Here is a 15,037-nt window from a genome sequence, read left to right on the forward strand (position 1 = left end):
GCTTCTGACGGAGCGAAGCGGAGGCCCGTCGCCGGAGGCTTGGGCCGGAGCGTAGCGGAGTCTGAAGCCGGCCCATCAGGTCTCGCCCCTGTGCTCGGGGGGTGCGGGGGGCGGAGCCCCCCGCGGTACGGTACGGTATATACACCCTTGCTAGGGTTTCGTGGAGATTTGATTCTCTTGTAAGCCGCCATAGGCGTGTAACCCAAAACTCTTGAGATAGTGAGATTGTTGCTGGCTGGTGCCCGTGGTTTTTCCCCTTCACATTGGAGGGGTTTTCCACGTTAAATCGTGTGTCTCCTCTGTGGCTTGATTCTTTACTTCATATTCCTATACGTCGTTCATAACAATTAGCACTTTCTTCAATCTTCATGTTACTAATACTCTGTGCACTGTGAGCTAACCTCTGGTTCTCTGTCCGAAAATGTTGTATACAGGGCGTACGTTCCTGTCATCTTTGTATATGGTTCTGGTACTTCTTCAAGAAAAAAACCATCTTGCCACAAGTGCTGTGCATTGGTGGAACTAACAATGCCACATAAAGAACTTCGGAAATCAAGCCAATTAATTCGACATCGGGAGTTTGTTTTGCCCCAGTCATCCCTGAAAGAACTAGCTTGTGAACAATTGGCCCATGGAATGGATGAACAATGGTCCTATCATTCTTCTTACTCAGCCTCGGTTTCCAGTGGACAATATTCTGTGGAAAAGAGCACTGTGAAGCAAGTTCAAGATCTCCAATCTTGTCAGCTACAAGGTGTTGCTTACTTCACAGATTTGTCGGAGAAAGAAATTGAGAGAAGACGGAAGATTGGTGCTGCGAACAAGGGGAAGGTTCCCTGGACAAAAGGCAGGAAATGGAGTGAAGGTATGGTAAACCTTTCACTGTTAATTATTCTGACAGCAGTATTACAGTTCAGTGCTGTATCATGCCATTTTCTTTCAATAAGGAATGTTGCATTCTCCTGCAGAGCACAAGAAGCTCATCAAGCAGCGGACTGCTGAAGCTCTGAGAGACCCCAAGGTGATGTCATGTAAGAAACTTCCCTAGCTGTTCTTGCATCAGTCCAAGAGCTGCTTTGCTGTGGATCATGATCTATCTAGGGAAATTTAATTCAACTTCTCCCCTCTTCATTTTTAAACCCAGGTTAGGAAGAAAATGTTAGGGCATCGTCAGCTACATAGGTACAGACATGTTTTTGTTATATAGATCAGTGGATGCATGTATAGCTCTTTATATTCTGAAAGTTGCTATTCTTGGTCTTATTTCAGAGAAACAAGCAAAGACAAAATAAGTGCCGCACTGAGGATGATCTGGGAGAGGCGGATAGTTTCTGTCCAATCAAGACAGAGGGTTCTGCAGATATGGTCAAATAGTATAGCTCAAGCAGCAAAGAATGGTGATCGCAGCCAAAATATGCTTGACTGGGACAGCTATGAAAGGATAAAGTCAGAGATGATATCTATGTTCCTGTGGAACAAAGAGAGGGGACGGATAATCAAGAAGCTTAAAAAGCTCGCAGCAAAAATAGCTGCCAAGAGGCTTCAAGCAGCAAGAAGGAAAGAACGGGAGGCCACAGGGACAAAGAAGTTGAAACCTCAGAAGATGTTGCTACAAAACTCAGACTGTCAACCAAAACGATTGGTAGTATCTGCAAAGCCAAAGCTTAAGGAGAGACTAGCTAAGGTAATGGCTACAGCCCACGGTCGATTCGTTACCAGATATTTTTGACTTAAGTATTCTGAATTTTTTTATCCAAATAGAGTTGTTTGTGTCAGATAGGCTGCTATACTATTTAATTTTCATTTGAGTCTACCATGACCTGATACTAACCTGAAGTTCTTACCCTCTCTCGTCCATGATTAAAGTGGCACGGTCGAAAAAAAGAGCTCGAAACTGTGATAAGTTCACGAGCAAGAAAACGAGGATTGCGAAAGCCACCACAGAGGCAAATGGCAGCAGAAAGCCTCGAGGGCCCTTCAACCTCGCCTGCAGGAACATCTGTTATCTAGGAAGGATGGGCTTCCTTGCGTCGACATGACTCGAGCTGCTGAGCAGCCGGGTGCTCGTGGTCACCCTATAGAGAAGCTCATGACCATACTGGGCATGGGGGTTTTGTCGTTCAGTACTAGAAGTTTAAGTGACTGAACTTGTAGTATTTGCTGGCAGAGTGAACCGGTCGAGAGAATTGTGACTTGTGAGGCCATCTGATTTTGTATGTGGTGATTTGATCGATCTGAATGAAGCATTTTGTTGCGGTCACTTTGTTTGATAGCCTTTCGTCGAAGAAATATGTGACGTATGCTCCGAACGATGCTATATATATTGGGAAAAAAAAAGGCAAACCTTTTCCACTTGGATTCGGATTTTTTTCTTCTCAAAATTTGGAATCATTTGAGCCTGTTTGGTTGTTGTAGTATTGATAAAATGGTATTAAGAATTTACAGTTTTAGAATAGAACCTATAGACGTGTGAAACCATGGTTTAGATAAAAGAGGCTCTGTTTGGATGTAGTATCAAGAAACCATGGTTTAGATAAAAAGAGACTCTAACAGTGATATTAGAAATTACAGTTTTAGAGCCTATAGAAGTGTGAAACTATGGTTTAGAGAAAAAAAAAATCCATGGTGGACTTTTTAAAACTCCAAAATAACTACTCCTTTCATTCCAAATTATAAGTTATTTCAACTTTCTTGGAGGGTCAAAACATCTTAAGTTTGACCAAATTTATATAATAAAATAATAACATTTATGATATAAAATAAGTATCATTAGATTCTTTATTAATTATATTTTTATAGTATACCTATTTGATGTTATAAATCTTTGTAATTCTCTATATAAGTTTGGTCAAACTTGAGATGCTTTAACTCTCAAAAGGTTGAAATGACTTATAATTTGGAATGAAGATAGTATAATTTTAGTAATAAAACCATAAAGCATATTACTTCTGAGAACTTCATGAAACTACAAAACCAGAATATTTTATAAAGTAATGATACTTTTTCTAAAATTACTAAAATACTTTTTTTTAGGAAAACTAAAATACTTTGTATCCAAACAGAGTATTAACTGCTTGAGTGCTTAGTCCTTCCTCGGCCACTGATCAGGCTATTATGGGCTTTTTCTACAGGCCGCAACGGGGGCCCAAATTCCAAGCAGCCTCACTCCGCTTACTCGCTGTCTCTCACGCATGCCTCACGTGACCCTGAAATCCGAATCCCCCAACCCTCACTCCGCTGGCGGCTGGCAGTTCACGCCAGGCGGCGGCGCGGCCAGTGGCCACGGCGGTCGTTGCGGCAGGGCCGTGGGCGCCGAAGCGTGCGGTCGACGCGGCGGGGGGCGAGGGACCGCGGCAACGGGGAACCAGCCGGCCAAACGGAGGGACTAGGGAGGCACGCAGGTGGAGGCGGCGTCTTCCGGGCGGCCGGAGCGTGACCGGCCGGTGAGAACCCCACTTTGGCAGTTTCGCAGGTCCATGCGCACGTTCTTATTTGGATTGGTGGCAATTAGGATGCAATAACAGCTTGGCGGCAGTACGTATATGTGTTTTTGTTTTATCCTTTGCGACCTGTCCTTCCAAATTTGGACGCCTTTTAAGGTTAATTAATCCCTTCCAAATTTGGACGCCTTTTAAGGTTAATTAATCCATCCGTATGTTTTCAATTGGTAATCCAACTGTCCAGGGTCTTTCTGGGGAAAAAACCATGAATCATCCAATCGGACCCTCGTTATCATTTGATCAAACCCTTTTGATGCATTCAGTTCCTGTGTTTTTAGCCATTTCCACTTGTACTTATGAATTTAGTCGTCTCTTGAGCCATATCCACCCTTCATTCAGGACTTCAGATTATGTGTACCTCAAACACTCGAACCCTTACGATTCATATATGTGTTAGTGGATGTATCATTTCTTTCTCCTGCGTGAACATGGGAACCATGTTGCTTACCACATTGGTATCTTATCCATATATATGTAGGTGAATGTGCACACTAGTCTGAAAGAAATCAGTGGTTCTTAAGATGAAGTCTAAGACTAATGGGAGCATAAAGAAGGCAGGGAAGGGTGATCATGTCCATGGAGGGCCAAACTGGGTTCTTGTTGCAGGAGGCATTTTGCTCAGCACACTTTCAGTCAGACTTGGGTGCAGATTGAAGCAGATGTTTGAAACCAAGCAGCAAAACCCTTCTACCAAAGGTCTGCGTTTATCCATTTGGAGTGTGACCTGTATCACTTTTCCACGTGCTTTAAAATGCTTTGCTGCCGAGTGCTGACTATGCGAAATTGCAGCCAAAAGAAGGCCTGGGGTATGTGAGCTGCACTCCAACCTCTACAGGTTCAGTGACCAAACTAGCTGCCATTGTTACATGTCAGGTGATTTTCTGTACCTTTAGCATGTTCTGTTGCCTATAACCTGCTCATCAGAACCTTGCCCCTGTACACAGTGTTAATGTTTTTCATCTGAGATTAAATTGAGAGCTAGCATAATATACAAAACCGCTGTGAACCTATAAAAAAACAACAGGAATTTAATGCTCCATTAAAGAATACTCCCTCGATTCCAAATTATGTCATTTCAACTTTCTTGGAGAGTCAAAGCATCTCAAGTTTGACCAAAATTAATCTAATTATACTTATTTGGTATCATAAATGTTATTATTTTATTATATAAATTTGGTCAAACTTGAGATGCTTGGAAAGACTTATAATTGGGGATGGAGGAAGTACCTTGCAGTAAAGTCACTGCAGGTTCGCCACTTGGGGGGGAAATTATTTATCCCTGGTTATGATATGCAGGGCATGCGGATGGTGAAGTGGAGCTCAAGCAAGCACCTTCAAGTCCTATATCCAAATCAAGTGAACCATCCAATCTTCTTGTGAAGGTACCAGCACCAGAATCAAGCAAAGAGAACAGTGGTATCATGTGGTCATCATCGCCTGACCGGCTTGAAGATCCTCGCAAAGCAACATTTCAGTACTCAAACTGCTCAGGCTCTCCCTCCGTTTCAGAATCAGGATCCGACATTTATAGCAAGCGAGAGGTCATACAGAAGCTGAGGCAGCAGCTCAAGAGACGTGATGAGATGATCATGGAGATGCAAGCTCAGATTGCGGAGCGTAAGAACTCTCTGGCCATCCAGGCGACTGAGAACACTGGGTTGCAGTCCCAACTGGATGCCACGAACCGAGATCTGTTTGAATCAGAGAGGGAGGTTCAGCATCTAAGGAAGATCGTCGCAGATCATTGCGTTGCGGACTCACTCTCCCTTGATAAAGCTTTTCAAGCCGGACAGTGGCAGACAAATGGCACCAATGGGCATGCTAATGGTTATTCTGACAGCAGCGTGGATGACCATGAGGTGCACTGTAATGGTGTAGAGAAGAGGAAAGGAGAGGTAAAGAGGATGGAGATGCTAAGGAGAGAGGTGGGTGAGCTGAAGGAAGTTATCGAGGGGAAAGATTTTCTCCTCCAGAGCTACAAGGAGCAGAAGGTGGAGCTCTGCTCTAAGATCAGAGAACTGCAGGAGAAGCTGTCAGCACAAGTGCCGAACATCTTGTAGCAGTAGCACTGACAAAATGTTACCTTGCTACACGGACCAACGGTGGATCTCTGATACAATAAACAGGGCTTTGCGGAGTAAGTTCTCGACAGACATCACCAAAATCTTTGCTAGGGTCTTTTCAGAAAGTTAGGTTGATTAGTTTTCTCATGTTTTAGCCACGATGTCAAGTTTCTCTCGTGTGTTTTTGCCCTCTCCTGCTAGGTGCTAGGAAGAGTTTATTTTTCGTCATCGTTTGTTTTCTAGACCTAGGTATTTCAATCAATGGTGAACTTGGTGCATAAGGTATCTGTACAGGTTTTTGATCAGCAGACAGTTGTGAGCCTCCTCATGTGGTGAGAACTTTGCAATCAGGGAATGCAGCTCTGCTGTTTTTGCTTGATTGATGCATATGTGAATTCAGTTGTTTCGCCCCTTCCATTTTTAAGATTGTATACAGTAAAAAATTTCCGCATGGCAAGTCACGAGTAATTTCAGTCTTCTTGCTTGCTTGCCAAGCACCAAGATAGCATTACATTAGACCACTGTCAGCAACATTGTCATGTGTTTATTTATTATATTACAGCCCTGAAACCTGCCACTTTACTGGACCCTTTTGTCTGTGGCGCTGGATTTGCTGTGGTGACAAGTGCAGGGCCGCAGGATGCGTAAGTTTTTCCTCTTCTTCTTCGGTCCTTGAATGGTTGAGCAACATTGGAAGTGTTAAGAAGGTGTAGACAGACAGGCTTGATTTCCCTCCCTCTGCGGTCTGCTCTGCCTCTCTGCTCCTCCCAACTGGAGGGGATCATCTCACTCATAGGCGCCAACTCCTAATGAAACTATGAGATCCCAGCCCTCCCTCCATCCAAGGCAGCACACATTCTGATTCCACTGTTGAGCTTCAGCTTGAGCCCTCCATTTTTCAGCTCCCCCGGCCGTGCATGCATTCATTCAACCGGACAAACGGACATGGACTCTTGCACAGCACAGCGCAGTGCAGTGCACTGCTCGTCGGCGTCGGCAAGCACACAAAAAGTACAAGAGGCAACAGTGGATCGGATGTGTGCATCGTCGACATGCGACCTGCGTGTGGCCACATCGCCGCCACAGAACATGGTACAGGTAGGTACGCTGTAAGTGATGAGACGGCAGCTAGGTCGTCGTCGTCGTCCATGTCCATGGATTGGCATGCATGGCCTGATGGCCGGCAAGAGCATAAGAGCGTTACAGCTGCGAGCTCAGTGACTCGAGTCAGCAGCGTCGAAAGGGCTGAGTGAGCTCGATCTCAAAACACGATAGACCAATGTTTGTTTGTAATCACACAGGATCAGATAGCACGGACGAGAGACAACAACACAAACGCAAATCTCCTCCTTTCTCGTCAGTTCATCCAGGTCCAGCTTCGAGTCGTGGACTCGACCCATGCTCGGCATCTCCTTGGACCTTGGTTGGTGACACTCATTTGTCGGAAGGTCCGGAAGCACGACAAACAAAGACGGGTCCCAGTCCCATGGTGTTCCTTCCTCCGGGTCCGGGCTCCGGCAATGGCAGTGGCACGCACACGCAGGTGGGCGTCCAATCGGAGCCGTCCACCCCACCACCCGACGGCCTCCAGGCGTCCAGCTGGCCGCCCGGTGTGGGGCCGCCATGCATGCGCCCATGAGTGACAGCGTGTGCGGTGGTCCCACCCCCACGCCCAGACCACACCGCCAGTCTCTGTGAGCTGGAGCTGGAAGAAACAGCGGCGGCAGTGCCCCTGCCCGCACGGCACTGCAGCCTGCGACGTGCCATACCAATGCAGACACGTCGACGCCGGCCAGCCGGCCGGTCAGCTAGTCCCACCGGAGTCGGAGCTGGTGGGTAGCAGCGGCTAGCGCTCACATGCTGGGCTGGCTGCCGCCGCCTCGGAGGTTTGTCCAGGGTGCTGTGCCGCCGCGCCGCTGTCGATGATGGATAGGCTGACGAGAGCTGCTGGGCTATGCTCTAGTGATGTACAGCCCGTTGCACTGTTTTTGTGCTTGTGCAGAATCGACTTCTTGCCTACTACTGCTATAGGTGTGCAGTAGTATGTACTACATGGCACAATATATATGATTCTGTTCTTGCATGCACGATGCATGTGACAACCAGCTTATTAGCTACTCTTTTCACTCTGACGTTACTAGATGCATTACTTTTACTACAGACTATATGCATTTAAGTGCATAGTAAAAACATTATGGTCTTGTTTAGTTGGACGAAATTTGAGAATTTGGCTACTGTAGCACTTTCGTTTTTATTTGGTAATTAGTATTCATTCATGGACTAATTAGGCTCAAAACGTTCGTCTCGCGATTTCCAACCAAACTGTGCAATTAGTTTTTTCGTCTACATTTAATGCTCCATGCACGTATCGCAAGATTCGATGTGATGGCTACTGTAGCACTTTTTGAAAAAACTTTTTAGAACTAAACAATGCCTATGTATCTTGAAAAAACAGAGTCTTATAATTTGGGATGACGGGTTGAGTACCGTAATTTTTTGGAGAGTGCCCTACCAGCTCGTGTCAGCATCATATATCAATGGTACGGTGTTATAGTATTAGCATATATCCAAGTCTGCTAATTGACTATTTAATTTGTCTCCCGCACTCGACAACGGGAGTAAAGTGAATTTCCATTACCTATTTCGTTCAAGGCTCAGTCACAAAATGTAACAGCGCGAGGCACTAATCCAAAGGAATACTCATGTAGTATGTAACAGAGTGTTTGGTTTGAGAAATCAACCAATTCTAGCTGGTGATGCATCATGGCCCATTCTTCAAATTTAGTAGAATGATCACATTCCTTGTCCCCTACAACTAAAAAGACTAAAAGTAAGGGTCTGTTTGGTTCCTTAGACCAAATTTTAGTTCATGTCCCATCGGATGTTTGGACACATGTATGAAGTATTAAATATAGACTAAAAAAATAACTAATTACACAGATTGCGACTAATTTACGAGACGAATTTTTTAAGCCTAATTAGTCCATGATTTGACAATGTGGTGCTACAGTAAATATGTGCTAATGATGGGTTAATTAGGCTTAATAAATTCGTCTCGTAAATTAGTCTCCATCTGTGTAATTAGTTTTATAATTAACTCATGTTTAGTCCTCCTAATTAATATCCGAACGTCCGATGTGACATGGACTAAAATTTAGTCCGTGGAACCAAACACCCCCTAAGACTATTTTTTGGTGCGACTTTTTTTTTTGGTCGCTCCTCCCTTCCGGCCATGCGATACCCCGCGTGATAGAAAAAGAAATTGTCATCCCTGCGATCATCGCCTGCTTTGAAGGAAACAAATCGATCACCTGAGGCCACATGCATGGAAGGAAATAATAATCATGCATGGAAGAAAACAATTGGCAAAGATCAAGCAAGACTCCTCCCTTCCAACCACGCAATACCCTGCGCGATAGAAAAAGAAATTGTCATCCCTGCGATCCCTGCCTACTTTGAAGGAAACAAATCGATCACCTGAGGCCACATGTATGGAAGGAAACAATAATCATGCATGGAAGGAAACAATTGGCAAAGATCAAGCAAGACGACTCAATGAGGTTGGTCCTTAATTTTAGTGTTTCCAGCATGCAGACCTGAAATTAAAAAGTGGCTGCTCCTTGAGAACATCAGTGGTGCCAAATAAAAGATGTGCAGGTTATACATGGTGAGACTGGTGAACCTTCTGCAATTTTCTAAACAAATATTCCCACCATTCGTATATAGGTCTATTCCCCTGCGTTTCTTCGTGCTTCAATTAGCATATAATATGGAAGTATTGTTGTGTTCATCATGACTTCCAGTTGACTACTCCCATTAGCATGTACTTCCTCTATCCTAAAATATAAGTCGTTATGAGATGTGTGCAGGTCAAACTTTCTCAACTTTAACTAGGTTTGTAAAAAATACGTGCAACATTTATATCTCCAAATAAGTTTATTATGAAAATATATTCAATGGTCTATGTAATGATACTAATTATGTATTATAAATATTAATATTCTTTTACATATAATTGGTCAAAGTTAAAAAAAGTTGACTTCTCGAGAAGCGAGAATGAATTCTATTTTGGGACAGAGGGAGTATATGAAAGCAGTGTTGAAAATATTTTAACAATCAAGTTCGTCTCTGTCTGATTGGTAAGCTTAGATATCATAATGGTATAAAAAAATTCGACTCTTATGGACACCCTCATGGATCAGTGCAAAGCATCCCAATCCTACAGCATACACAAATGACAACCTTAAAGTTATGATATTTTCAAAGGGTGGACAATAAAGATCATCTTAGACATTCTGGCATTAGAGTATATATGTGCAGACACATAGGCATGGTGGTGCAAGTGAGCAGCCAGCAGGAGTCGAGAGTTAGGGGGTGTTTGGATCCCAGGACTAAACTTTAGTCCCTGTCACATTGAATTTTTAGATATCAATTAGGAGGACTAAACATGAGCTAATTATAAAACTAATTACATAAGTTGTGGCTAATTCGCTTGTCGGCGCCGTGTATAGGATGGTATGGAGATGTGGTGGAACTTATTCGTGGATTTATTGACGCACGAAAGAAATAGATATCGGAAATCTCTTCCTGCCGGTATAAACCTGCCAGTATAAAAAATGATCTTAGCCGCATCACGAAAAGATCTACACAGTAGAGTTTGTGAGCCTACGACGCCATGCTCTCTGTAACTGTGTAAATTTCACGAACTTAGCTTTTTGGATTAAATGTCACTTTGACGTCGGTCATATACTTTTACAGTATTGTTATCTTATCATGCGATCCGTGTGTTTTTAGTACAAAAGTTTAGCTGTCCCGTAGCAACGTACGGGCACGAACCTATTTACATATATACTCGAACCTGTGTGTACATGATTATTTGGAGATGCAGTGGAACTTATTCATGGATTTATTGACGCATGAAAGAAATGGATATCGTAGAATTCTTTCTGCCGATATAAAATATTATCTTAGCCGTATCACGAAAAAGTCTATACTGTTCCGGTTGAAATTGGCCGACGTTAAAGTGGCCCCGTTCGCTGGTCTGAAACTTGGCTGAAATTGGCTGAAAACACTGTTCCGGCTGAATTGTTGTGAGAGAAAATCACTATTCCGGTTGAAAAAAGAAACCGAACAAGCCATTTTTAAGACAAGCGAACGGGGCTAATAGAGTTTGTGAGCCTGCGACGTCGCGCTCTCCGTGACTGTGTTAATTTCACGAACTTTGTTTTTTGAATTAAATGTCACTTTGACGTTGGTATTTAATTTAACAGTATTGTTATCTTATCGTGCAATCCGTGTGTTTTTAGTACAAAAGATTTAGTTATTCCGTAGCAACGCACGGGCACGCTACCTAGTACTAATTCTAATTATGAGCTTCCACAAACCAAACAACAAAAATTAGAGAGTGAGATGGTGATAGACCAGCTCATTTCACAAACTAAAAGCCTCCTAAGTAACTCTCTTCTTTTAAATTTTAATCAATAGCGCCCGTTATAAAATTAAAAAAAATAAATTGATAAAAGGCCACCAGCCATTTGCCTCATTCCTCACACAGTACATTTGCTTTTTGGGAGGGTAAAATATGTAAGAAGAAGAAACAATAAGTAAGAGGATACAAAAAGTAGTAAAAGAACACGTGTCACGCATGTCACGTCGCATTCCCTTGTGAGGTGGGTTGTGCCGATCTAGGAAAAGCCAGGGTTTATTACACCTTTGCAATGCACATGTCAACACGCGAGGATGCCATGCATGCACACACACACACACACACACACAAACGCGTGCCCATATTTTGCCGTGATGCCATGAGATGCTGCTAGCTGAAAAGGTTTGTGTTTCTAGATGCTGCAGCACCAGCCCTCTCCGGGCGGGAACAAAGTAAAGTAAGCCAGCAGGGCATTCAGGCATGCAGCATGTGAAATTCTATCAGGCTAATGTGTGCTTTTAGGGATATTATTATTTGGGTCCACAGACACACACACACACACCATGGATTATTAGTTCCATGACGCACAAGCTCATTTTCAGTTGCCTTTCTTGCTGTATCATATCGCTTCAACGCTAGCTACTTATTACCCTCATGGCAATGAGAGGTAGTACTTAGTACTCACTCCTAAGCTATTTCAATTCCCAATAAACTGAATGAGTTAGTGATGAACTGCACATGCATGCAAGAAAATTTTTATCTCCGGATGCATGGCAGATGACCAATGATAGATGTAGTAGCTGGTGTTGCATTGGATCCCCTTCCTCTACTTGGTCGGTTCTTGTTGGGACCCCAAAAAATCTACCGGCAGTACAGCCAAGCTGACTGCCATTTGAGTCTATATGAGATTATTCAGAGGCGGAACCAGCCGCAGCCCGCCACCACCCCCCCCCCCCCCCCCCCCCCCCCCCCCCCCAACACACACACACACACACAAAAACACAGTGAAAGTTTGTTAATTTATAGCGCAAAACACACGACAATTCATCTATTTTTAATCATAATACTATGAAAATGCGCAATTCATCTATTTTTCGTTGCGAATACTAACTACATATGTAGATGCGCTTAAAAAGTAGTTAAAATATGAGCTTTGTTACTATGCTTGGGAGGAACCACCGGTTCCTCTCGTAAACTCTCCCGTAAGACTAAAGGGTAGTTTAGTATTTTTTTTTCTCTTCTTCCAAACATATAGATACTCACGAACAGGAAGTAATTCGCCGGCGACGGCCACCCGCCGCCCCGTTAATTCGCCGGCGACCGGCGCCCACTGCCCGTCGTAATCCAACCAAGGGGAATAGGAGTTCGTTGCTGCTCGTGCGCGATCTGCAAGTATGCTGCTGCTCTCCTCGCCACCAACCACCTCCCCGTATCTGCAAAAGGCATGCATTCAGTTATTCAGGAAGCAAGCCTGCCTTCAGTGCAGAGACGACGCAAGCACGCAGCAAGCAGGCTCCGTCGGTGGAGCCGATTCATACATATGGACACGACCTGCGCGGCTGCGCCTAGAATCCGATTGGAGGTGCCGCTGGCCTGCTGACTGCCGCCCGCTGCCGGAGCCCTCCGGCTTCCCGCAGTGCGCCCCGGCTGCCGGTTCCTTGCCTCGGCTGCCGTCGTTCTGTCTAGAAAAGTCGAACTCTGAACCAGGGGTTGCGGAGCCCGCCGTCGCTAGGAGAGGGGAGGCAGGAAGAGAGCGGTAAAGTTACCTGGCTACCCTTCAAATTTATTTTGAAATTAGTTCCTGGCCCATGTATTTTAGGTTCTGGCCCACGACTTAAGTTCCTCCGTATAAGTTCTCCCTATTTTATAACCATTAGGCCTTCCGCAGCGTTGCACTCTCCTCACATTGCAAGCAGCGAAGCTAACTCAAAGTGATGCCTGCAAAATAGGGAGCGGCGCAAGTACGTTCACCGATGCCAAGCGATGCCCAATCAATAAAATAACAGGAGGAAATAGGAGCAGGCGATGCCAAGCGATGCCAAGTGGGCATAAAATAGGTTAATTTACTGTAGCAGGGCAGCAGCAGCCTGCGTGCCTGCGACTGAACCAGGGAGAGAAAACAGTAAATGCTATTTTATTCGATGTGGGTCCCAACGATCCCAGATGGCTCCGGTGCCAAATATTTTTCACACTGCAGCTCATTTGGCATCGGTGCTCAATTCTAGTTGTGGGGCCCATATATTTTGGGGCATCTCTACCACACTGCGGAAGGCCTTAGATCTATCTAAATGGATGGCTCTCCTTTTTTGCAAGCACCGTAAAATTTCTCTTAAAATATACATTTATGTGTGTTATCGTATTTGTCCGGCCTCCTTAATCAAAGTTGCTAGTTCCGCCTCTGAGATTATTTGCTAGAGTGACACTCCAGACAACAGCTTGGGCCGGGAGCAATTCAGCATGCATGCCATGCAGCTGGGAGCGACATCCTAAAAGGTCAATGGTGTGCAGTGGTTGGTTGGAGCATCACTCAGAGTCGCAGGTCACAAACTTCAGTGCTGTTTGACCATCCTAGCTAATGGCACAGAGAGACAGTACTTAGTACTCCTAAGCTACTTCCCAGTGAACTCAACATGCATGTAAGGAAATTTTTATCTCCGGATGGCAGATGACCAATGATGTAGTAGCTGATGATCCATTGGATCCCCTTCCTCTTTGCACAATTTTTGTTGTTGGGACCAAAAAAACTACTGACAGCTTGGGAGCAATCAGCATATGCATGCAATGCAAGGCTGCTGGTGTCATTTGAGGTCAGCATGCCATGCAGCTGGGAGATCCTAAAAGCTAAGGTCAACGGTGTGCAGTGGTTGGTTGGAGTATGCATCACTCAGAGTCACAGGTCACAAAATACAAGCAGCAGCAGGTCTTGAGTTGGAAGGAATTGGAAGCAACAACGTGCTTCAGCTATCTATCCATGGCCTTTTAGCAGGTCTCTCGTGGCTCAAAAACAAAAGCTCTGATGTGAAGCATGCATGAAGCATCTATCTACGATCTACCTATCCCATGCATGATCGACAGAGAATGAGTGGATGATGAGAAAATAAATATATGTGCATTTAGTAGGACAGGTGTGCTTTCAGCTACTTTCCTTCACTCTTTAGCTGGGGTTCATCAGAATTGTTCCCCAGCCATGCATGATTTAGACAGTGTCAAACTCTCAAGAGTCACATGCATGCTTCCTGGCTGCTTCTGCATGCAGCAGCCACTATCCACTATCCATCCAATTACAAGTTGCTTGCCATGACAGCTTCTGCATATGAATTGGTGGGGGTGTGTATCTTCACACTAGATTTTCCAGGGCCAAGGAAATTAGGTCAGACAGCCCGTCAAGTTTCAGTAAGCTGCATTATTCTACTGTATGTATGATCCAACTCTTCCCACTTTATTTCCTCTCTAGATCTTTTATCTTATTCTAATCTCAATCAATAACCATAAATAAACTGTCAGCAACAGGCCAGAAACATGCATGTCAATAATTTCCGCAGAACTAATTATAGGCAAAATTGCACATGTTGGAGCAATATTTTTTCCCCCAGTTAGTACAACAATTCATTTTACTGAAAGAGGAATTTACTTTTATTATTACCTCAAAAAAACTAGTTTTGTTTGTTTCAACAGTCAAACAGTGCAAAGGAATCTATGGAGACATATGAGTGCAGAAACAGATGAGGCTGGCCCTCCTGCTTGCTGACAGGCATCACATGGAGCTCCTGTCCCCAAATCCAGTTGTTAAATGGCTGCAAATCTTGCAAACATGGCTTGTCACACAATACTATGTTGCCTGCTGCATGCACACTCCATCATGGCACTCTGTCCATCTGTCACGCATTGACTAGCTAGTGTCTGATTGCTTTCAAACAAAAGCGAGCTTGAAATCATCGAAAACGAGCACATCACAGTATCACACACATGCAGATGTTTCAGTCTGATGAGTAGTATATGATGCCCTGGAACACCTCACAGAAAGAGAAGACCCAGCATACATGTCGCTA

General features: G+C 44.3%; 2 protein-coding genes across 3 annotated transcripts; both read left to right on the forward strand.

Moving 5' to 3' along the window:
• Positions 1 to 437: 437 nt before the first annotated feature.
• Positions 438 to 2,250, forward strand: LOC136514243 (uncharacterized). The gene is made up of 5 exons (XM_066508225.1): positions 438 to 865; positions 969 to 1,021; positions 1,145 to 1,182; positions 1,270 to 1,684; positions 1,867 to 2,250. Exons 1-5 carry the CDS (start codon positions 529 to 531, stop codon positions 2,008 to 2,010), a joined length of 987 nt encoding a protein of 328 aa, XP_066364322.1. The 5' UTR covers positions 438 to 528; the 3' UTR covers positions 2,011 to 2,250.
• Positions 2,251 to 3,190: 940 nt separating this feature from the next.
• On the forward strand, positions 3,191 to 5,974 carry LOC136512981 (uncharacterized). Of its 2 annotated transcripts, none has more exons than XM_066506978.1 (4): positions 3,191 to 3,472; positions 3,979 to 4,196; positions 4,290 to 4,373; positions 4,797 to 5,974. In XM_066506978.1, the coding sequence occupies exons 2-4, from the start codon at positions 4,022 to 4,024 to the stop codon at positions 5,558 to 5,560; spliced, it is 1,023 nt and encodes a 340-aa protein (XP_066363075.1). In that variant the 5' UTR covers positions 3,191 to 3,472; positions 3,979 to 4,021; the 3' UTR covers positions 5,561 to 5,974. The 2 variants fall into 2 exon arrangements, with proteins under 2 accessions (XP_066363075.1, XP_066363074.1); XM_066506977.1 differs by having other exon boundaries at positions 3,191 to 3,443.
• Positions 5,975 to 15,037: the final 9,063 nt, after the last annotated feature.

This window comes from Miscanthus floridulus, chromosome 16 (assembly GCF_019320115.1).
Source record: "Miscanthus floridulus cultivar M001 chromosome 16, ASM1932011v1, whole genome shotgun sequence".
Lineage (NCBI taxonomy): Eukaryota > Viridiplantae > Streptophyta > Magnoliopsida > Poales > Poaceae > Miscanthus > Miscanthus floridulus.